The sequence below is a fragment of the Phragmites australis genome, chromosome 11, assembly GCF_958298935.1.
Source record: "Phragmites australis chromosome 11, lpPhrAust1.1, whole genome shotgun sequence".
Taxonomy (NCBI): Eukaryota; Viridiplantae; Streptophyta; class Magnoliopsida; order Poales; family Poaceae; genus Phragmites; species Phragmites australis.
This window is the reverse complement of record NC_084931.1, coordinates 7,547,070-7,568,976: the sequence shown is the minus strand read 5'-3', so window position 1 is coordinate 7,568,976 and position 21,907 is coordinate 7,547,070. Positions and strand designations below refer to the sequence as shown.

Below are 21,907 nucleotides of genomic sequence, written 5' to 3'. Positions count from 1 at the left end.
TGTAATTGTTTGTGCAAATGTTTGTATAAGTGTTTGTGATAACCGAAACTCATATGTGCAAGTACATACGATTTGTATTTGTAATCTATTCTGCTTTGAGAACCAGCACTAATACTCATTTTTGATAGATTTTTTATTTTTTTGTTTTCTAGAAAACATCAACACTGCCGGCTGAACTTATGAACCAACACTGATACTCATTATTAGTGTCAGTTTATGAACCAACACCGGTAGTCATGGACTATCAATATCGAGTAATCGGTGCCGGTTCAAAAACTGGCACTGATAATATTTTTGAGCCGGCACTGATGACTCTTTTTGTAGTAGCGAGAAGTAGAAGAAGTGCTCAAACCTTTCGACAAACCAGAAAACACTCGAAGCCGAGCAAGAAAATCACAAACTAGATTTAGATCCATTTAGGCTAACGACATACCCCTTGTAACAGACTCAGATCAATACAAAACAAATAGGACGTAGTATTATTATTCTTAAGGAGGCCTGAACTTGTAAAAAAAACCCATGTATTCTCCTGTAATTCGTCTATTTAAAGCATCATCTATTTCTTTAACAAGTTCATTAAATCAGTTGTTCACACATCGTCAACACTGTACAAGCACAAAGAAGCACCGTCTACACAAGAGCAATTAATATAACATTTGCATGATATATATAGCTAGACCATTAAAAGACTTTCGCTGATTACATTTACCGCAAAATGTTTCTTGGTAAAACCTTTGCCGATAGTTCTGAAGGTATGCTTTGCCGATAGTAGCAAGTGTTGGCACAAATGACCATGATGCAGTGTATGCTACAACCATGTAACGTATTCCTCGGCATTGAAGTGGAGTAGAGCGCGGAAACATGACCAGGGACAATGAGATATGGAACATCACTTCTAAAAAAAATGGAAATGCCGAAGCTGCACCTAGTGTAGTTGGTTAGTGTGTATTGTTGCACTCGTATCACCCGTGTTTGAGCCCTGCTCAACGTCTGTTCTCATCAATTTCATAAACAAGGTTTCCCCTATGTTTCTAAAAAAATTGGAAATGTCTACCATTTTGATGTAAACGGATGCCTACACTAGCATGTCAATGGAGAGAAATCACCGTGGCCACATCCATCAAAATGATTTAAAACTGAGCAAACAAACAATAATCATTTAAGGGTCTATCAAGATTTTTGTATGCTACACCCTGCACACTTAATAGACCCAAAGGTATGTCAAGTATTTCAGTACATGGAAATTGCTTTGGGTAATGATAGGGTGCTTGCAAAGGTCGAATATGCGAGAGAAATAGAATATCTGATGGTCCCGCTCTTATCAGCTCCACATGACTCTTTCAGACTTTTTCCCATCCCCTGCTCATCTCCCATGCTCCCATACTTTTTCTTCATTTTCCCCATTAATTGCTTGGGAGAAATGGAAGGAAACATGAAAATTATCAATTTCCCCTCATTTTTTTATTTATCACACTTCTATTATATTCACGTTTGCTTTGAGTTGTTTTGGTGCCACTTTCAGTTACGTGATGAATTGATAGTAGTCTCATAAACAAGCAGTATCTCGAGATCTGGCAAAAACTAAAAAAAGAGAACATTTTAGTATGATTGATAATATTAAACTCTGAAAATAGGCAGCATCGTGTGGGCTAATCTTTCGGCTTGACTGAATTTATATATTTTTTAGATGGATTAAATTGTATGTTAGGAGGGAACTTGATTGACGTAGCTGCATGGCCAGGTGATAAGGTTTGGTTGGCCGTACACATGGATGGTGGGCTCCAAGCCTCCAACCCACCGTCCAAACCTGAAAAATTGTTCTCTATCTTATCTGGTGGGCTCCAAGCCTCCTACCCTCTGTCTAAACCTGAAAATTTTATTCTCCATCCTATCACAAATATACGACGTTTTAGTCAGGGTTAGATCAAACTTTAAAATTTGATCATAGATAACCTTTAAAATATTTAGTTTTAAAACATGAAAAGTATATATGTGGATTTATCTTCAAAAATATCTTCATAATATCATAAAGTTATTGAATTATATAAATATATTTTAGTTAAAAATAGCGATCAAAGATACACACCAAAGACCGTGTTATATCCCAAATGTCAAGTATTTTTTACTATAGAGAGTATATAATTGGGATCCCTGTATAATTTAAAGTAGTGATCAGAAAATGTTAAACTTTTATCTATTGTCACAAATGTCATGGGACCAACCAGCTGGAATCAAGTTTAACTTGTAAACATTGATGGTAACTAACAAGAAGGGCAGTAAAATATGTCCATGAGCTTAGCTTTAGGATTTTTTTGGTTCCATACATTTGTCACCATGGACTTTAGAATCTTTTGGTTACATACTTGCATTAGCATAGCCCCAAGCAAATAGGGAATAATGTTGAGTAAGCACAATTGGAAACGTGTGGGCTACACCATCCTGTACCTACTTTAGTTTAGTTAGTCCATTAATAAAGTTTTGTTCTTGCTTTGGCCATCTTCTTCTTGTACACTCTCCAGTATTGCACTGTGCATGCTTTGGGACAAACCCCATATTGCAAGATCCATGCAGGGAAATCAAATGAAAAAGCGAGAAAGAAATGGTTATGTACTTCCAAAATCCAACTGGGATTTGTTGAAGCGATGAGCTAGAAAGCTATACACGATCAGCATGTTGTACTGCAAGATCGTGCCAAATAAGCGCATCGCTAAATTATGTTGTCAATGAGAAGCATGCTTACCGAATAAACAAAGCGGCAGATAGTATATCTGCATCTGACCCTGTAACATAAACTATTCTTGAACATATATAGTACGCAGCATAGAGATGGCTGCACGGCAAGAATAATTTTCAGGCCAAGGTAGCAAACACTACATAATCTATTTAGTGAAATATTCATGTACAGATGGATCTACAGAACCACCTGTATAAAAGGTATCACAGATGGCTCTACACTAAAACCGTCTAAGAAAATGATAACGAGCAGTTGCAACAAAGCAGGATGCTACAGTACATATAGTTACAAACTACAACTGTTTGTACTAATAGTACAGATGGTTCTAGTTTAGAAATGTTTGTACTGTTCCTTTTTATATATACGGTTTCAAATTAGAATCATTTGTACTATTGATAATAATAGTACAGACGGTTTCAAATTAGAACTATCTGTAAAAAAAAACAATACATATGGTTCTAAGTTTAGAACCGTCTGTACTAATAGTGTTCCACTCATTTTGAACGTATATCTTATATAGATTATTTTTATATAATGGTCAGCAATAAATGACAGATGATACGGTAAGGAAGATTCGTGTGAGGTTAGAGGTTGCGGGTTTGACTCATAGAAAACGCGCTTGTGGTATTTCGCGTGAAAAATCATGTGACTTGCGACTACGCCTACATAATAATATAGGGGCTGTGTGGGTAGAAAAAATATTTTTTTAGCTCAGAAAACTTAGTACATATAGTTCCAATAACAAATCGTCAGTACAAATGATTTGTACAGACGATTCTAATAATGAGTCATCTGTATAAATAATTTTTTATAGATGGTTCCAAAACCGTCTGTATAAATCTGATTCGTACATACTCTTTTCAATAGACAATTAAAAAAATATATTGTACAAGGTACCCAAACTATCTATACAAATCATTTTTCTACAGTAAAATAAGTTGTAAAGTGGATGATAAACAAAGTGATTCTATTTTACCGGCCTTTCGCGTTTGATAACTCTACATCTCTCTTTGTACTGTCCGTAGTACGGTTTAGGTACCGAGCTGCTCCCGAAGAGATGTGTTAGTATGCTTGAAAGTATTTATATAGCACTGATCGACTTTTGACACAAATCCTCGTATGGACAGAGCTGATCTGTTACCAAGGACAAATGCATCTTAGCTCAAGTACATGGATACTGTCTTATAGGTTATCTAATGCATTGATACAGCTTTATAATATGTTATTTTTTCAGCTATCTCATAGTAATTTAACAATTCTTTAATTTATACATGTAATAAATAAGTATTATGAGTTATATGGTAATAACAACTCGTACAATAATATATAAGTAGTCACGTAATCTTAAATTTTAGCTTATAAGACCATTACTTTGTGAAACAACCACCTGTTTCTCTCATCTCCCATCTATTCTTCGCATCATCTAAAATCCTAATTAAGTAGCATTGCATGAAATGACTTATGAGACTGCTAATATGTACCGATATATTTACCTCACCGAACCTCTTCTCATAGACAAAAAGGAGTCTTGATGAACCTCATAAATGAACATGTCCCTCTCTCGTCGTCATGGCCACTTTCCTTCTGTGATTTCTATAGTGCCTTCACTTCGTCCTATGTGTGTAGACATTGAATGAGTTTCATAGGATCTCAATTTTATGGTAGTTCTAGTTTGGTGTTCTTTATTCAATGTCTACGCACTATATTTTTACATGTGTAGATGGGTTGGTGTAGATATTCTTGATAGTGTGGCTTGGTCGAGTATCTGTTATATATGTGGCTGATTTATGATGCTCATTATGATAAAAATGACAAAAATATTTGATTCTCTCTTTTAGTTTTTGATGAAATCATTGCCAAAAGGGGAGAGAGTTGCTTATTTTGGGAGAAATTATTTTTTGGTTTTTCTCAAAGGGAGAGAATTTCCATGTCAGATTTTTTTTTGGTTTTTTGGTTTCACTTTGAGTTTGATTTTTAATCAAATCATGTTTGTTAAGAGGTTGCCAATGTTTTCATTAAATGGGAGATTATGAGATCATGTGATGAAAAATTAGTTTGAATGATGAAATTGGTAGAGAAAAGTCATTTAGCATAATGATATTAGGATGATGTTCATGAGTTGCTAAGATATTGCTTGGATATGCTTGGATAGCATAGATGGTTTAATGCGCTATCAGTTTGGGTATGCTTATGTTCGCGTGTTGGTTTTGCTTAGAGTTTGCGTGGTGTTGTGTGAACTAATCTTGAGTCAAGTCGGGAAGGACTTGTGCTCATACTCGTTTGTTGTTTGATTCATATGCAGGTGTTGCTCGAAGGCGAACGTAATTGATGAAGGATCAGCAAACTAGATTCAGGGAGGAACTGGTCAGTGACTAGGTTCAGGAGGAACTGAGGTCATGGTGATCGAGGATGTCATGTGGGACGTTCGAGCTAAGAGAATAATGCATATGGAGACAAGGTTTCGCGATGGACACAAGAGATGATCTGATCGTGAGAGGACATGAAGACTAAATTGTGTTCGAGTCAGAGCAAACACGAGGGATTCGTGTGGTGGCTGGACTTGAGATAAGAGTTAGTGTTAGAGATGAACTCTTAGTTGGTTACGTACATGTATGTATGCATGTGAGATGTTGCATGCATGCTTACGTGAGAGTTGTTGGCTAATTAGCTTAATTAGTGGAAGTTATTTATCCTCTTGTGATTAGAGGAGGATAGAGACTAAGTTGAATACGACTTGGATTTATAGTTCAATTCGGTCATATTTGTGCATGTAGCTATCCAAAAAATATAGAGGTATGTTGTATTGGGTAGGCAATGTAGCAGAGAGAAAAATAGAGAAACTCTAAAGAGAGTTGTTTTGCGATTTCATGAAAATGTTTGTTGGATGCTTTGGAGAGCAATCTTGATACTCATCTATGCAATGAAAATCAAGTTTCATAAGTTGATGAGTTGCTGATTCGGAATTTTCTCTCTGTTCTATATTCTACGTGCTTGGTTTTGGTTTTCGATTAATTTTGTGTTTTTAGTGAATTTCATCTTGGTTTAACCCATCCAAAATCTTGCTAAAATATCTGGTGTTTGATCTGAGAAAAATTCGAGCAGCTTTGTGTTGATCTCGAGTAGCTTTTTGGTCAACTCGACTAGGTTTTGATCTACTCAATTTTGGTTGATACAGTCTTCTTCTACTAGGCATAATTCTTGATCCACATATATGATTGACTCAATTCTTGTTGGAATAGTTTTGTATTTGAATATAATTTCTACTATCCAAATTTGAGGGCAATCGAACCAATGGATCTTTCTGTACATCATTTTTACTAGAGCATATACAATTTGTTTCAAGTGAAATACCGAGTTTAAATCGATTTTCGATTTGGGTGAGTTAATTTTTAAATTTGGTTTCCGCGATCATTTGCTCCCTCCCCCCCCCCCCCCCTCTCTGATTGGGTATTTTGCGCATATTCAATCCTACCCAGCGCGCGACTCATCGCTGTTGCTACCATCATCTGAATCCTTGTGTTGATGACGATGTGTGTTCACTCTTGGGTGATCGCCCCCCGAGGATCGTCGGTTGCCACCACGATGCTCACTATGATCATGGCATGCGTCGTGGTCACCTTCGGGCGCATCCCCATGTGGGGGTCCATGAAGGTGGGTAGTTGGTTCGGACCTAGCTTGCCATCAATCTTCCCTCTGAACCACGTGAACTTGTTCATCAAAGGCCCCAACATTGGTGCTATTGTCCGATTGTGGAGTAAGATGGAGCAAGCCCCCCACTCTACGGCTACTACCATACGGTAATCGTGGTGGGTGCCCGATCTTTCGAAGTTTTTCCATACGGTAATCGTGTTTTAGACAGTTTCATATTACGTCATGGTCACCTTCAGGCGCATCCACACATGGGGGTCCATGAAGGCGGGCAACTGGTCCGGACTTGACTTGCTATCAATCTTCCCTTTGAACCACGTGAACTTGTTCATCAAAGGCCCTGATATTGGTGCTATTGTCCGATTATGGAGGAAGATGGAGCACGCCCCCCGCTCTACAGCTACCACGGTGGCGGAGCACAGCTAGAGCAACCCCCCCCCCCCCCCGCTCTACGACTACCGCCATACCAAGCGTGTGACTCATCGTTGCCGCTACCATCATCTGAATCCTCATGCCGATGACGACGCATGTTCGCTCTTCAGTGATTGCCCCCCCCCCCCCCAGGATTGTCGGTTGCCACCGCGACGCTCACTGCGATCATGGTGTGCATCATGGTCACCTTCGAGCGCATCCCCGGGTGGGGGTCCATGAAGGTGGGTAGCTGGTCTGGACCCTGCTTGCCATCAATCTTCCCTCTGAACCACATGAACATGTTCATAAAATGCCCCAACATTGGTGCTATTGTTCAATTGTGGAGGAAGATGGAGCAAGCTGAGAAGTCCTTGATGGCGTCAAGGTGGATGAGGACCCAAAACTTGGTCCTGTATTTCCACCTCTTAGTTGGGGTTGTGGAGACATGCAGGTGAGAGGAGGAGCCAGCCAACGATTGATGTGTAAACTTCAGCAAAATTACCTTTGGGATGTGGCTTAGGTTGGCCATTCATACCCAGGTTGGCCATTCATACCCACATTTTTTATGTGTTCTAGGGAGCAGGTGCGGCCAATGATCCGCTCCACAATCTCTGGTGACCACGTGTGTATTGGGATTCCCTCAAGGCATAGCCTAAACTGAAAGAAGAAAGTCATGCCCATGGCCTGGCTGAGGCTCTGCCACAGTCGCAGATAGTGGTGCACTCCATTGCGCTTGATGACCCTAGGTTCGGAGCCTTGGCGCATTGACGCTTGTGCTAAAAATTGATCAGGTATGGCTTAGGTAGTTGTTGGGCATGGTGACATCCCCACGGTGATGGTAGAGGGTGTCGAGCATGGCATCCTCGATTTGTTGCGCGCCACCCCTCACGGGTAGGCTAAGCGCCCACGGGATGAGCGTTGTGCCCTCCCACTCCTTCAGCTCCTGTGCGTAGTTGAAGGAGAGGGGAATGAGGTAGCCATCCTCTTCTGGTCGTAGGTTCGGGTCACCGAAGTGCACCATCATCTGTTTGAAGCCCCGATGGCACAACACGGGTGAGGTGTGGGTGGCAAGGGGGCCCAGGCAAGATGAGCCAGCTTGTTGCTCTGTTTTTGGTTCAAGGGAAGGGGTGCTGGCAAGACCATTCTTTGTGACCCGAGTGGTAGAAATAGAGGCACCTGACGGGGTCTCTACACACAGTCGCATGATGGTCCGTGGCCAGGTAGCAAAAGAAGGCCCCCTTGGGGACCCTTTTGAAGGGATATTGGAGCGAGGAATTACGGAGCTTGATGGGCGCCAGTTTGGAAGCTACCGCCAACAATGAATGTTCATTGCTCCTCCACCAGTGCTTGTGACGGATTGGAGTCCAACCTTGCTCCAGCTCAAGGAGTGATGTAGGTCACTGCACACGCGTCAGAGGTCGAGAGGGCACCATAGTCGGATGTGACCGCCTCACGAAAATCAAACACCCCAGGCAGGGAAGCTGCGTAGGGGTGCCATGATGACAGGGATACCTACTTCAGATATGTGACCCTCGCTCGGAAGAAGGCCATGGTGAGCTACGAGTAGGGAATGAGTATCCCTACCGTAGTAGGCCGGTTTAGATGCAGTAATGGTGGAGCTGGCGTAGTGTCCTAGCGAATTCCTCAAAATAGGGAGCTAGAGCTAGGTGTCTTGAGCGGATGGTGGATGGGTGCAGTAGGGTGGATCTAGATGGCAGAGACTTGATCCGCCTGACTGCCATGGGGATTTGATAGTTGGCACCCAGTGTCGGTGACCAACTAGGTGGAAAGTTGAGGTTGATGCAGGGATGGGCGAAAGACGCAGGGGAACCAATATCGAAGCGCAAGAAAGGAGGGGCAGGTGGTGGGGGCAGCGGAGGTGGAGGGATGGAGGAGGTGGTGGAGGAGAGGGCAGGAGGGGTGGATCTGATCGCAGCCTAGGCGGCAGCGGCCGGGATCGCCACGGTGGGGGTAGGGGGCAGAGGGGTGTTACCTGCGCCCATCCTCACTCTCCTCTTTGGTTTGGTTTTATCTTAATGAAAGGCCATTTTCTTCTTTTTGATCTCTACTAGATTTTGAATCGGCCCTAATTTCTAATCAAACACCATGAACCAAGTAAAAGAAATAGGCCTTATGAATTTAAATTTGGAGGATGTCAATCCAGCACATATAATATCACCGAAGAGTTGAAACCACAATATCACACTTCTAGTTTTGAACATCTGTGGATAACCACGTATAGTAAACGGTTAGATAGATAAGCAACATAAATTAAGCAGCAACACACGGGAGCTGGCACATATTACGCTCACACGAAAGTGACTAGAGTTGATATTAGCTTGGAGGCTTGTTCCCTGATTAGTCACTGTATTTTGACCTTTGAACGCCGTCGTATACAACTAAATCAAGCTGTCAACTGCTAACGAAAATAAATACTCAAGCAGCTAATCTAGTATTCCCTCTTATCATAAATACATAACATTTTGGACAAGTAGCTAAAGTGGGTAGAACTAGTGAGATGCATTCTCATGCCTTCGGTTGTGTTAGTCCAACTGGTGTGGCACCAAGGTTCTCAAGCGAATGGCGAAGTCCGATTCTAATTAGTAGCGTTGTGATCTAAGTTGGTAATAATATGCTATCATTGTATATTTGTTTGACCTCGTGATCTCTTCCGCTCGGTAACTCTCAAGATAATTATTGTCATAAACAGTTGTTCACATTCTTGCAAAAGATCTAAATTCAAGGTACCAAAATATCTACATACGTCTAAAGAGTTTTGTGTGAATTGGTTGCTGGTTGAAATGGGCAGATGCTTTTCAAAGAAAAACAAGGACATGTATATCTCTTCTAGTACTTTATATTTCCCTTCAGGTTTGCGACTTAGAGTTGTCTATTGTTTGAGAAAAAGAAAAACAAAGCCACAGCAAAGGATTGCTCTTCTGAGCCAGAATGACAGGCGCTGGCTTTCCTCAGGAAAGCGATGACTGCTGACAGGGACAATGGCGTTTCTGTTTTATAAATGTGATTAGCACCAAGCAATCTGCTAGAAGACGATGGCAATTGGACTCGCTCGATCTCCGGATTACCACCTTTCACTGAATCAAGAGGCTAATCTAGTATTCCCTCTTGTCATAAATACATAATATTTTGGATAAGCTAAATTCTTCTATTCATAGCTTTGACCACTACTTTCATTAGGATATATTTATAAATTCCAATAAATTTGTGATATAATGAAAGCATTTTTCAAAAAAAAAATACGCATATGATTTTAATGTATCTGAACTAAATATTTTGAAAGCTATTGTTAATCAAAATTTTAAAAGTTTGATTGAAGATTATCCAATTCAATGTTTTTATAACCGGAGAGTATTTGGAAGAAAATCGAGTCTATATCTCTGAAGTTATCACCTTTCACTTGGATATGGACCCCCCTAATGTACTGAAGAAATTCACCACTGCTGTAGTGCACACTAGGAGCACCTTGGTTCCGATTTCTGCTTTCCAAAGAAATTTGAGAGTATTTTGTAGGAGACTCGTAGGAAATGGTTCAACTCTCCTCGAAATCGGGGAAAAGTTTCCACGAGGCCTCAATGACGTACGTCACTCACCACCTTGCTAGTTGCAAAACTTTCTTGTCCACTATTCCCCATTTCTGCCTCCGAGCAGACAGGCTCCAAGTGCGCATGGCAGGATGTCCCCATTCCTTTTTGTAAGATCCAACTGAAAGGGACCAAATCGTCCGTCACTAGAGTTATCAAATCGAGGAGGTTGGAGCAGGATCTGAAGTGCTTCTGGGTGATGTTGGCATATGATGCATCCAAGCTTCCCTTTATGTCAATCACTGTACCATTTCGTTTCAAACCTCAGGCATGTAACTATAATCTTTATAACGTGGGAATTCATGAAGAGAGCAGAAGAAAGTTCACAAGTTCGAATAAATGGCGCTTCAGGATCATACAAAGGTTGCACATCATAGGAAACAAACGAACAATGTTCGATGACAAAAACTTAGAAGCTGGGAGAACCGTTTCTCACCAGTATCAAAAAGATATGGCGTCGTTTCAGTAACAGAATAGTCGCTCAGATCAAGCAAAAGAAGAATCAGAAGGAAAGATGTGCCCAAAAGAAGATGAGTTTGTGGACCAAAATCGCGAGTGCATAAAGATGAATGACTTATGTGATTGATGACAGGAGCATCAAGGGGCAGAATATACTGAGGTTTCGTGATGTCAGGTAACACGAGTGCCCGACTGTTCCTTGAGTAGACCATCGCATCTGATTTCTGAGATCCTATGTTAACAATCTATGGCCCTTCGCTTACTTTCCTTTCTTGATAAGAGTTGATGTACGGAATTCGGCATCATCCTTAATGAAGCTCCACCAGAGATATGTGAGAGGAATGGTGCTCGCATGCCACAGTGAATGGGCATCAGCATAGCCTTTGTATGGAGGAAAATCGTAGACTTCAAGAAGCATAGCTAGCGCTCCTCCAAAAACAACTATCCAGAGCTTGAATCGTGATGGATGTCGTGATACACCGGCCCAAATTGCCCATGTCAGGAGTTGAACCACAGCCATCACCACACAAACTTTCATGTTCCATCCTGACAAAAGATCCGTCAGATAAACACAGAATCAGCATACCTAAATATGCTTTACAAATGCAACAAAGACAAGTTTATGTGAACCAAAACAGAATAACCCCATTACTAGTTCACTAGTGACAATATTTATTGATGGCTATTGGTGACAAATATAAAAATGCAGATAAAGGAGGATACATGGTGGTTGCAAATACAGAAGACATGGTAAAATGTGCAGCAGGCCAGCAGCAGATCGCTAAACCTGGTAAAATATGCAATTGCTTTATAAGATTGATCTTGTATATAAAGTGAAAGCAACTTTACCATAGTCAAGCTCGTAGAAGTTAAGATACAAGATGTGAGTTGTAACAAATGCCAAAATAGGGGCGGCAAACATCACCCTGGTAGCCTCATCTTTGACATTGAAAGTCCTTAGCAATGCAAGGATTAAGGAGTAGCCAAGTAGGGCCACAGCTGAAGAGTAGTCCAATTTCTCAGTCAAGTCGATATCCCTGTAGAATAAAGACGATGAATCAGATATCACAAATTACGGTAGCATCTCCAAGCTTTAGAACAAATCAAAGGCTTTTAGCAACTTCATACCTAGTATGGAATATAGAGCTCCAGAACCATGCATTCATTGATAAGATTGCATAGATATGCCATAAGCTAGTATATTCGTAGTATGTTCTCTTGGTCTGCGGTCTAAGAGGCAATTTGTAATTCACCAGAAGGAAAAATGAAAGCCAGCCAGTGAAGTGCATAAATAGGTTGACAGCAGATAGTGCAGCTGAAAGGGGTTCCTGACAAAAGATGACAAACATATTTTAGATGTCGTCAAGAACTAATGAAGAAAAATAGTAGTTTCAGTCAGGAACATTGCAGCACAAAACATACCTGGAAGACAAAAACACGTAAAAATGGCCATTTTCCATGATATTTAACAGGGGCCAGACCAAGTGATTGTCGTTCCCCTTCTCTCTGCATCATGCAGAAGTAGCGGCAGTCTGTCCTACAGTTCAGTTGCTTCCACTGCATGTAAATTGACTCCTGGGTGTACCAAGAACCTTCAGCAGATGTGTCATTCTCTGAGGAATGGCAATGGCTCATGATATTCTCCCCAATAATCCCTGTAGCTTGGCACTCCTCCACGCAGATTCTGCAGGTTGATCAGCAGAACTAAGATTATTTAAAACTCCTGAAGAGTAGTAGCTAGTGGTAATTTATCACAATACAGGGTACTAATGTCAGCAGGACATCAACTAGGATGGAGAAATAGTGACATTTCAGTGCATATTGCATATAGGAAGCCAAACAAACACGGTGTATTCAGCTAGTGTTTCATGCATAGCTGTTACAGCGATGTGGCGAGGCACGACGACCTATCACCTTCACACCTTTACAGCGCTCGGCATGGCGACATCATACACACATCGATGTGGCGGAATACACACATCATAGTATAGGATAGATATGCAATAATATATTATAAGTAAAAGAAAAGAAAGGACAAAAGAGAAACAAGGAAAAGGTGAAGGCACTGGGATGTTAGCCTGCCCAGCCCACTAAGCTGGCCCAACAAACGGGCGAGCAGCCGGATCAGCAGCGGGGGCAGATGGGAGACGAGAGGCGAAGGAGATCTGGACAGGAGACGGCAAGGCGGAGATTCAGACAGGAAGCGACGGCCAGGCCACAGGAGCGACCGACGAGATCTCGCTGGGCAGCAGGCGGACAACGTAGGGGCGACGGCGGACGGCGCAGGTGTGGTGGCTCGCAGCGTGTCATCAATGTGGTGAGAGCCAGAAAACCGCCATGCCGATATGGCGACGATATGGCGTCGCTATACCGACGCGATGACAACTATGGTTTCATGAAATCAAATATTGTGAAAAAAAAAACTAAAATTGCTTCCGATGTCCATGAGTGTTACTGGTAGTAGCATGTGCAAAACGAAGGGACAAGGGAGCCTAGAAGAAATAAGTACTACAAATATGCAAATAGGTAAGTCTCCCTGAAAGACAATAGGGATTAAAATAGTTCCTTAAGAATATCTCACCATAGTGATAAAAAGGCCTGAAACTCTGAAAGTATACACCTGCTCCTCAAAAATGGCATCTATCTACCCAAAGATGAAACTTGGAAATTCTGGGAACATAACATTGGCCTAATGCCCTTACATCGGGAAATGGCCTAGTTAGGCTGCTTTAACTATGTATAAGCTCAGCAAACGCATGGACTGAACTTCAAAGCCAGCATAACATGAATTGCTTTATTCATCTAAAACCAATGCATGATATATTTCAGAACAAAAAAAAAAATCTGCTGTAGGTCTAATTTAGATAAATTAACTACTAGAAGTGTGAAAGACATATCTAATAATTGAGAGTAAGAGTAACACAAGGAAGAATAATTACTATTGGTGGCATATTTACTCCTTACAAACGAAATTGTTCAGATTTGCAAATTATAACTCATCCTTCCTTAATGGCACAACCAAACAGCATGTTAATCAATGTTCCTACCAGTAGCAAGCGGTAAAATAGTGGCCGCCATGCTACCTGTTCTGAGGAAATCCCTACTGTTGCAGAGAGTGCACACAAGCCACAAAGTAACAGTTGCGATCACCAGAACCAGCGCCGTGAAGGGCCGGATGAGAGACTTCTATCCTAATTATCAGTGGTCTTTTGATTTGGTTGTTGGTTAGTTGTTTTGGTTTAGACTATTGTCAGGGCCAGCTCTATTAAAAGACCTAATTCTACATTATCTCTGATTGAACAGTAAAGGTTTCTGCAAGCTCCACATCTACTGCACTCTGTCTCGTCCTCTTTTCCCAAAGGTTACAAGTGTACCACTCTTGTGAGCCGCAAGTACTTCCTATGGCACCTAGGCTCTAACACCACCTCCCAACACTTATGCAGTATGATGCTTTAAATGTTACTAAACTACTTTTAGAAATAGATCTATTTATGCAAATAATGATATTAGATAACATGGGCATTCGATATCCATTATAACAAAAAAAGGTCAATATGGCAGCAAGCAAGAGCCTAAGAAGGAAAAGAAAAAAAAAATAGAACCTAATGCTACCATTACGTATCCACATCAGCATCAGCTGCAGCTAGAATGATTTGGCATTTTACAAATTTACATAAACAATCAAATGTGAAAATACATACTATAGTACTCACTAAGTTAAATTCATCCTACAACTAGGAATAGTATGTATAACTATAAGTTGTGGTTCGAAGTTCGAACATAACATATGTCCAACATCCACAGCATGAAAGACAAATCACTAGGAAAACTTCACTCTATGTTATGAAATACTAAGGATATCAAGAAACACTACGCAAAGCATGTTATTCACTTCTGTCCCACTGTGAAACATCAATGCTCCGGGAAGTGCTACTCTGGTAAAAAAAAACAATGCATTAGGATGGAAATGGCAGATGCACCCTTTCATAAAAGAGGCCGTAGTTAGACAGGTATATTTGGAAGCGATACTGGTAAGCAAGCAGCCACAAATGCACAAAGGCTAGTGTGCCACCAACACAAAATACAACTCATAACTAAGGTCCAGCTCAGTCAATTCAGAACTTAGCATTGTCACAGGATGGCACAAATCAAACACAATGGATGAATGTCAGATGCTGCAACAACGAGTTGATTATTTTACAAATTTCACAATCAAACAAATGTGGAAAACATTACCCTACGTCGTAACTGCAAATGGCTGGACTGTTTAAGCCCCTGGGACCTGTGTTACATGGACACGGGTGCGGTGTCGGAGTCTGACTCGTGTCGGGGCGTCCGATTCGGCAAAAAAATTTGGGACACGCCAAATACCACTTGGAATCCGACACGGGTGTCGGAATACGACACGGATACGCAAATGTCCGACTCGGCAAAAAATTTTGGACACGGGTGTCCGGGTAACATAGCCTGGGACGAAGTGGCAATAAGTGGTGAAGGTTTGGGGACTAGAAACGTAAAGTAGTGCACGGATCTCTATCCCTAGGAGAACACTGGGCTATTTATAGGGCTTCGTGCGGGTACAAATGACTCAAATGACGTAGTTGGCGCACCTTGAGGTGCCAGAATGGTAGGTTAAATATTTTTTCTGAACAACAACTATTATCTATAAGAGTGTCTCCAACAATACATGTCAGCTAGCTATAACGTTGTCTACATTAGATTTTTGTCTAGGTGGAGGAGAGAGTTGAAGAAGAGAGAGAAAAGCTAGCAATCTTAATTTGTATATAGACTATAACGCATGAGGCATTAAATACAAGACAAAAGGTACATGGTGATTGGCTGCGAGAGAACATGGGTGGATGGACTAATTAAAACTTTAATTGTGCTATAGACCAACCATTGAAGAGGTAAGCTTTTTGCACTATCTATAGATGACGTAGAAGAAATAACAGATACTCCCTCCGATTGCAAATGTAGGTTGTTTTAGCCTTCTCAACTCTTCTCTAAATGTAAGTCATCCTAGAACTTCTATGCATCTTTTACCCTTTTCTTCCTTCCTTGCCCTTGCTTAATAAATGCTAGCACTCTCACAAATGAATGAGTCATCTTTCCCAATGCAGTATAAATGAAGGGCACCAAGGTCATTTGATCTACTTTCTTTGTGCACAAGTCTAAAACAACAAACATTTGCAATCAGCGGGAGTAGCAACTAGCTATATTGTTGGAGACGCTCTAACATCATTGTATTAAGTGTGACCTAACAGGGATTAACTTTGCTATTAATCCCATTCAAAAGGTTAGATTGATTTTGTCTTTTCTGAAAGATTTTAAAAACTCCCTAACATACCACCATATCGAAATACTTAATACTTATCTAGTATTAGTACCTCTGAAGATACCCAAAGGAGGGAAATTGCAAAAACTAAATGCGACATTAACCCCTTTACAGGCATACCAATGTACTATCACTTTTAACTGAGTTCATATCAGCTTTTAGCCAGACGAACCCTGTGCAATTCACAGTTTGAGACCACATATCCGCATCATGCCACTTAGTGACTTTTAGCTTCTAAATGATAGAATAAGATAGGAATGACTAGTCCAATATTTAGCCAAGGGACAAGGGACCAAAACAAAGTAAATACGATGTGTGTAAACATGACTAACTTCTATCTGTCACCACCTCTAAATAAGATATCATTTAGCACAAGCTTCCTAAGGGAGTGTTGTACTGTTTACTAGCTGTGCAGATTGGACCTGCTCGCTGTTACAATGCCTAGCAGTTGATCCTTTTCCAGTTGAGCTCATCTCCTAAGGCCATCTCCAACAGAGTCTTCAAACTTACAAATTCCAGTGCTACAGTACTTTGCGGTCTACTGTAGCACTAGAAATCCATCTCCAACAGATCATCTATCCAGTGATACAGTACTGCTACAGTGTTAAAAATAGGGGATGCTGTAATAGTGATAGGGGATACTGTAATAGTATTTTGAGGATGAAAATTTAAGGTAGCTGTTGGAGATGGTCTAATGTTTTACATCTCTCCTCATACAAAGCAAGTTACTTAATTAAATGAATCTTCAAAAAATATGCTCATCTGTTGTGCTTTGGAACTGTGATCTAATTAAGAACTGTCTTGTTCAAGTTGAATGCGTTACTATCTTTGACAATGAAAATTGTTTCAACATGTTAAATTACACACTAACTATCCAACACAAATTCCAGTGCATGGCTACCAAAACATCAACTAATCTAGACGAAAAAAAAAAAAGAGGAACTATTCGGATTTGTAGCCAACTAGGTAGCATAGGATCAGCCATCAATCACAGTTGAACCAGCAACACATCTTTACACAGTAAGAGGATCAACAGCGCTTTGTCCCGTCCAGGACCTACAAACTACCAGAGCTAACGATGGACAACATTTCGACCATGACCACTTTCTCTTTTTGCTACTGGAACCCCACAGCCTAATCCTCCAACAAAGACCTAGATCAAGCTGGATTCGTTTAACGTCTTAGACAATCTATGAGATTTACCACTGCAGGAGACAAATCACTAACTAGACAGAGATGCGCCTCACCTGTACTGCGGATCAACGTCCCCGAGGCTGGCCTCGACGGAGCCCAGCACCAACCCGAGCGCGAGAAGCGAAGCCAAGCGAACCACCCAGACGCTCCCACCCATCGCGGCGGACGCGAGCTGGGTCCTGCGAACCCCAATGAAATCAGGGACACTACTCTGGAACTAGAGAAGAAAAGTCAAGCAAATTAAAGCTTACCAAGAAACAGCGGTCCGGATCTCCGCTTAGGGGGCGACCGGAGGAGGAAGCAAGGGCAGAAAATCGTCGGTTGCGGAGAGCTTCGGTGGAGAAGAAACGGCGAAGGACGGCGGCGGCCCGGCGTGGGGCAGAGCCGGTCGCCGGCGCTAGGGACCGCTTGAGTTGGGGAAGGCCGGCGCGGATCGTGGAATGAGAAGACGGTGGGAGGGGACGGAGCGAGCGGGTCGGCGGAGTGGTGGAAGGGATCAGGATCTCTGACTTTTTCCCACTAGTCGCCCAATTTGACCGACGTGGTTAAATCTCAACTTTATTAAAGTTTAGTATTTTTCAGTTAGTTATTTATTATTTTATAATTTTGTAACTAATTTAATATTTTCTAATTAGTTTGATAACATTTTTCAATTAACTATGTAATATTTTTCAGTTTAAGTGAAATCGGTGACTCTGTATCCTCTTTTGTTTTGGTGGGCTAGGCCTCTGCCTCTCAGGTTAGGCTCAAAGATATTGGAATTGTAGCGTGTATTTGGTTTTCTATGTGAATTATTTTAGAATTATAATATATATTTTAAATAAATAAAAGCAGACTGAGCGGATACAATGACTTCGAAAACAAGAGTGTTTAATTGTCTGTATTGACAGATATAATAATCTTGTATATGTGGATGTAATGATCATATAAATGTGTTTAGTTGTTTATATAGACGGATGTAATGATTCTGTACTTGAGACTAACAGTCAAACTGTTTGTAATATTATAGCAGATGCAATATATCCATAAGACTAGAATCTAGAGAGAAGCTCGATTCGGACGTATTCACCGAATCAGGCTTCAGCTCTATAATTACATTCACAAATACATAGAGGAACAGTACATACAAGAAAATAAATGATTTTTTCCACAAAAATATACGTATAGACATACTTCTGATATAGATAATCAAACACACCTGTGACCGTTTTTTCTTTCTGGAATCATCTAATTAATCGGGAAAAAATTAAGATTTATCACTATACACATGTCTCTGAGTCCTACTACTTATTGCACACTCCAGAAATGGTGAAAGGAAATTAATTCTATCTACAATTTTTATTCTTTTTATAGAGTAGAATTATGAATTGTTGCTCATGCCAGCGCATCTCCACTTTGGACAAAATTACTTGTCAACGGTCAAACGGACTCGTACGTTTTTCCACTCTTGCATCCAGCCCAGTCCAAAATGCTGGCCGTAGAAAAGTAGAAACTGACCAGACCACAACCTGTTGACCGGCCAGTGGCACAGCGGGGCCGAAGCCCAAACGGCATGGCGGCCACCGAAGCGCTAGCGCTACAGGGAGTGGGAGATGTCGACGACGACGAGGCGTCGTTCTTTGAGCTCGAGCTCGCTCTGACCGGCCACCTGAGCGCGGGGATCAACGACGGAGAAGATGAAAAGGGTAAGGAGAACGATGCTAAGGGGATGGAGCTTGAATACACCATCGACGGTGAGGAGCTGGTGCCCACCGTGGAAGCTGGTCACCGTGGGGACGCGGCGTCGGAGGCATTGCGGCAGCTTGGCACGGCGGCAAGATTCCGCGCTCTCGTCCGCAAGCTGAGGAAGCCGAAGGCAGCGCGCGCGGGGCATCCGGCCGGCGGCGGTGCTGCTCTGGCGCCGGAGGCGAACCGGTGCCTTGTCAAGGCCAGCGCGCAGGCCGCGCGGCAGTCGAGCGTGGGCGCAGTCGCCGCCGAGGAGCGGCAGGCTCCAAAGGAGGCGGCGCGGAAGTACCTGGGAAAGATAGCGACCCTCGCACGCCGCAGTGTCGGGCGCGACAGACCGGACCCCTCGCCGCCGTTCCATCCCCAAACGACGGTCCTGCCCGCTCGCAACTCGCGATGCGAAACCGAGTTGAGGCAGGCGTGTGAGCGCCTGGGCATCTCCGTGGCTGCCACGCCGCCACCGCAGTGGGAGCGCCGCGACGACTCGCTGCTGCAGGCGCAGGATTGCATCGCGAGCGCCATTGCACACTGCAAGCGCTCCATTGCGTGCTATGACTGTGTGCCTTCAGGCCCCAGCACTCAGTGACACTGGAATGGCAACAAATCCCTCTCTGAATAGGGTCCAGATCGCCGATGGTCCTGCCCGGCGACGTCGAGCTGCAGAAGAAGAATTTCGCCGGTGCTGGCGCGTGATCTCGGTGGCGTGATGGTGAAAGAATGGTGATTGCAATGCATTAAGTTATGTATGTTCTTCAAGTAGCGAATTCGTGGTTTGCTTATATATGTGCAACCGCTATTCTGTTGCTGTGGTGATCACCTGATTCGCTATGTTATGTTCTTGTCTGCATCGGTGCTTAATATTACCTGAAAATTTTACAACGGGAAATTTTGGAACTTTTAGCCGCGATTGCACGTAGAGATGATAAATGACTTACTGTTTTGACTAAAACATAGTTAGTAAAATTTAATAGTATATGGTGTGGATCTGATGTTATTTCAATGTTTGATGTTAAAGCGGAATAAAGGGGATTGCACAAATATTGTCTTAAAGGTTCTCTAGCAAATTGGACTCATCTCGAATTTTCTACTGCCTCGTTTTCGTCGCACTCTTTTTTTAAAGGTAAGATATTACTCTTTTTAAGTAAATAGGTGGGGTTTAGTCACATGAAACTTATTCGTCTTGTTTAGCATAAGCTAGGCCAGTAAGAACTTCGATTTTTTTTCAAAGAACTCTACCCATCAATTTCCCTTGCCAAATAATTTAATTTCTTCACATTTTTTTTGGAGTGGTTATTCATCTGACGTATTATCTGACAATTTTAAATGTCGCAAATATGTAACTATGTATAAACATGCATATAGGTATACTCCTACTTGACTTCTTTTAGGAAATTCCTCACATTTTTCAATCTTTTTTTTAGAAAACAAGTAGCTTTATTGGAACAGTAGCAGACAAAGTACAATACATAGCAATACACTTACAGGTCCTAGTTATCAGCACCCCGAAGTTTTCCCGAATACCGCTACCAAGCTGGATTGGAGGAGTCATCGTCGATACGTCCACCAACAACGAGATAGGACCATTGAAGACTATTAAATTTTTTTAGCCACCATCAACAGCGCAAAGCGCTATTAGATCTCTGAGCGAACTAGACAACCGTATCAGACCGGTAGAATATATTTTTCCCTTCTAAAGAAATAGAGACAACGACACTACTCAGAGCTAACACGGCAAGCCAACACATCAGAGAACAAAAGAGCCTCCAGCTTTTAAGCATAAGGCCTCTCCGGGCCGCTACAGGCTACTAGGCCGAACAGAGCATCAGCCCGCCCACGGCTCGGCCACGACCCATCTGCATGGCCGGCCGCCGGCGTTCCCATCTAACCATCGTGCGTGTCATTTGCATCGTGCTGAGCTCTAGCTCCGCCTAGCATATTCGTTTTTTTAAATATTAATACAACTCGTACTCACATCATGTATACCATTGAAAAAATTCCACCTTACGCCTAGCATAATCTGATATGCATGTGACTGGTCAATGCTCCAGAACTTCGATTGTTTTTTCCAACAATAAAATCAATGTTTTGGGTTCCCTGGAGAAAGAATTCTACCCCTCAATTTTCCTTGCCAAATACAGATTTAATACTGATCAGTCACGTAGCCACATCTGTTGTCTCCTTGTACATTGCTAACATCACCTCTTCTATTTATTCTGCCAAATGTACTTGCCTTAGTATTGAGTAGATGTTAGTTGCGCGTGCGACACGCATTGGCAATTATATAACTACGATTTTTAAATTATATGGAAACATGTTATATTCTGAGTTAACATAAATCAAGTAACTAAATATGATAATGCTTAAGTCATCCTTCACAAGTATTTAACAAAATACTACAAGCAGAATACATGCTAGTTTAATTTAATAATAAACACCTTACTTTCCCCTGCTAGTCTTTACACAAAAGAAGAAGAGCAGTTCCAGCAAAGACAGTGGAATGCCTTGGTAAAGCTGTTCATTCTCATCCTTTAATCTTATGATCATGTCTACGCCTCATGTCAACGCCCCCCGAGACAAACGTTCGAACAATGTTGTGATTTGTCCCTGAAAGAGTCGAGGTCTCTCTGGACTTCTCTTTTGCCTCTCTCCCAAATTGAGAAAAAGGGAGGAAGAGGGCCTACAAAAAAGCCCTGCCCTGGCACCTTCGCTAGACGGAGAGTAAGCGACTTCTATTATGCAAGCCTACAACTATTACAAGAAAAAAATACATCTAGTATAACTCTAATACGTCTTACCACT

The 21,907-nt window shown here is 41.8% G+C and overlaps 2 protein-coding genes across 2 annotated transcripts; one reads left to right on the top strand and one right to left on the bottom strand.

The window, feature by feature from the left end:
- Positions 1 to 10,710: 10,710 nt before the first annotated feature.
- LOC133885127 (uncharacterized) lies at positions 10,711 to 17,900 on the bottom strand. The gene is made up of 6 exons (XM_062324777.1): positions 17,635 to 17,900; positions 17,437 to 17,562; positions 12,277 to 12,538; positions 11,983 to 12,182; positions 11,704 to 11,891; positions 10,711 to 11,400 (listed from the first exon to the last, which is right to left on the bottom strand). The coding sequence occupies exons 2-6, from the start codon at positions 17,538 to 17,540 to the stop codon at positions 11,114 to 11,116; spliced, it is 1,041 nt and encodes a 346-aa protein (XP_062180761.1). The 5' UTR covers positions 17,541 to 17,562; positions 17,635 to 17,900; the 3' UTR covers positions 10,711 to 11,113.
- An 858-nt stretch (positions 17,901 to 18,758) lies between these two features.
- On the top strand, positions 18,759 to 19,990 carry LOC133885461 (uncharacterized). The gene has a single exon (XM_062325180.1). The coding sequence runs from the start codon at positions 18,936 to 18,938 to the stop codon at positions 19,692 to 19,694; it is 759 nt and encodes a 252-aa protein (XP_062181164.1). The 5' UTR covers positions 18,759 to 18,935; the 3' UTR covers positions 19,695 to 19,990.
- The last annotated feature ends 1,917 nt before the right edge of the window (positions 19,991 to 21,907 follow it).

Bases quoted from the DNA above. Each gene is read 5' to 3' on its own strand.
- LOC133885127 (XM_062324777.1), bottom strand. From the start codon at position 17,540: ATGGGTGGGAGCGTCTGGGTGGTTCGCTTGGCTTCGCTTCTCGCGCTC. The intron at 12,539-17,436 runs GTGAGGCGCATC...ATCAACCTGCAG, and splicing joins GACGTTGATCCGCAGTACAG to AATCTGCGTGGAGGAGTGCC. The intron at 11,401-11,703 runs GTAAAGTTGCTT...ATCTTTTGTCAG, and splicing joins CTTCTACGAGCTTGACTATG to GATGGAACATGAAAGTTTGT.
- LOC133885461 (XM_062325180.1), top strand. From the start codon at position 18,936: ATGGCGGCCACCGAAGCGCTAGCGCTACAGGGAGTGGGAGATGTCGAC.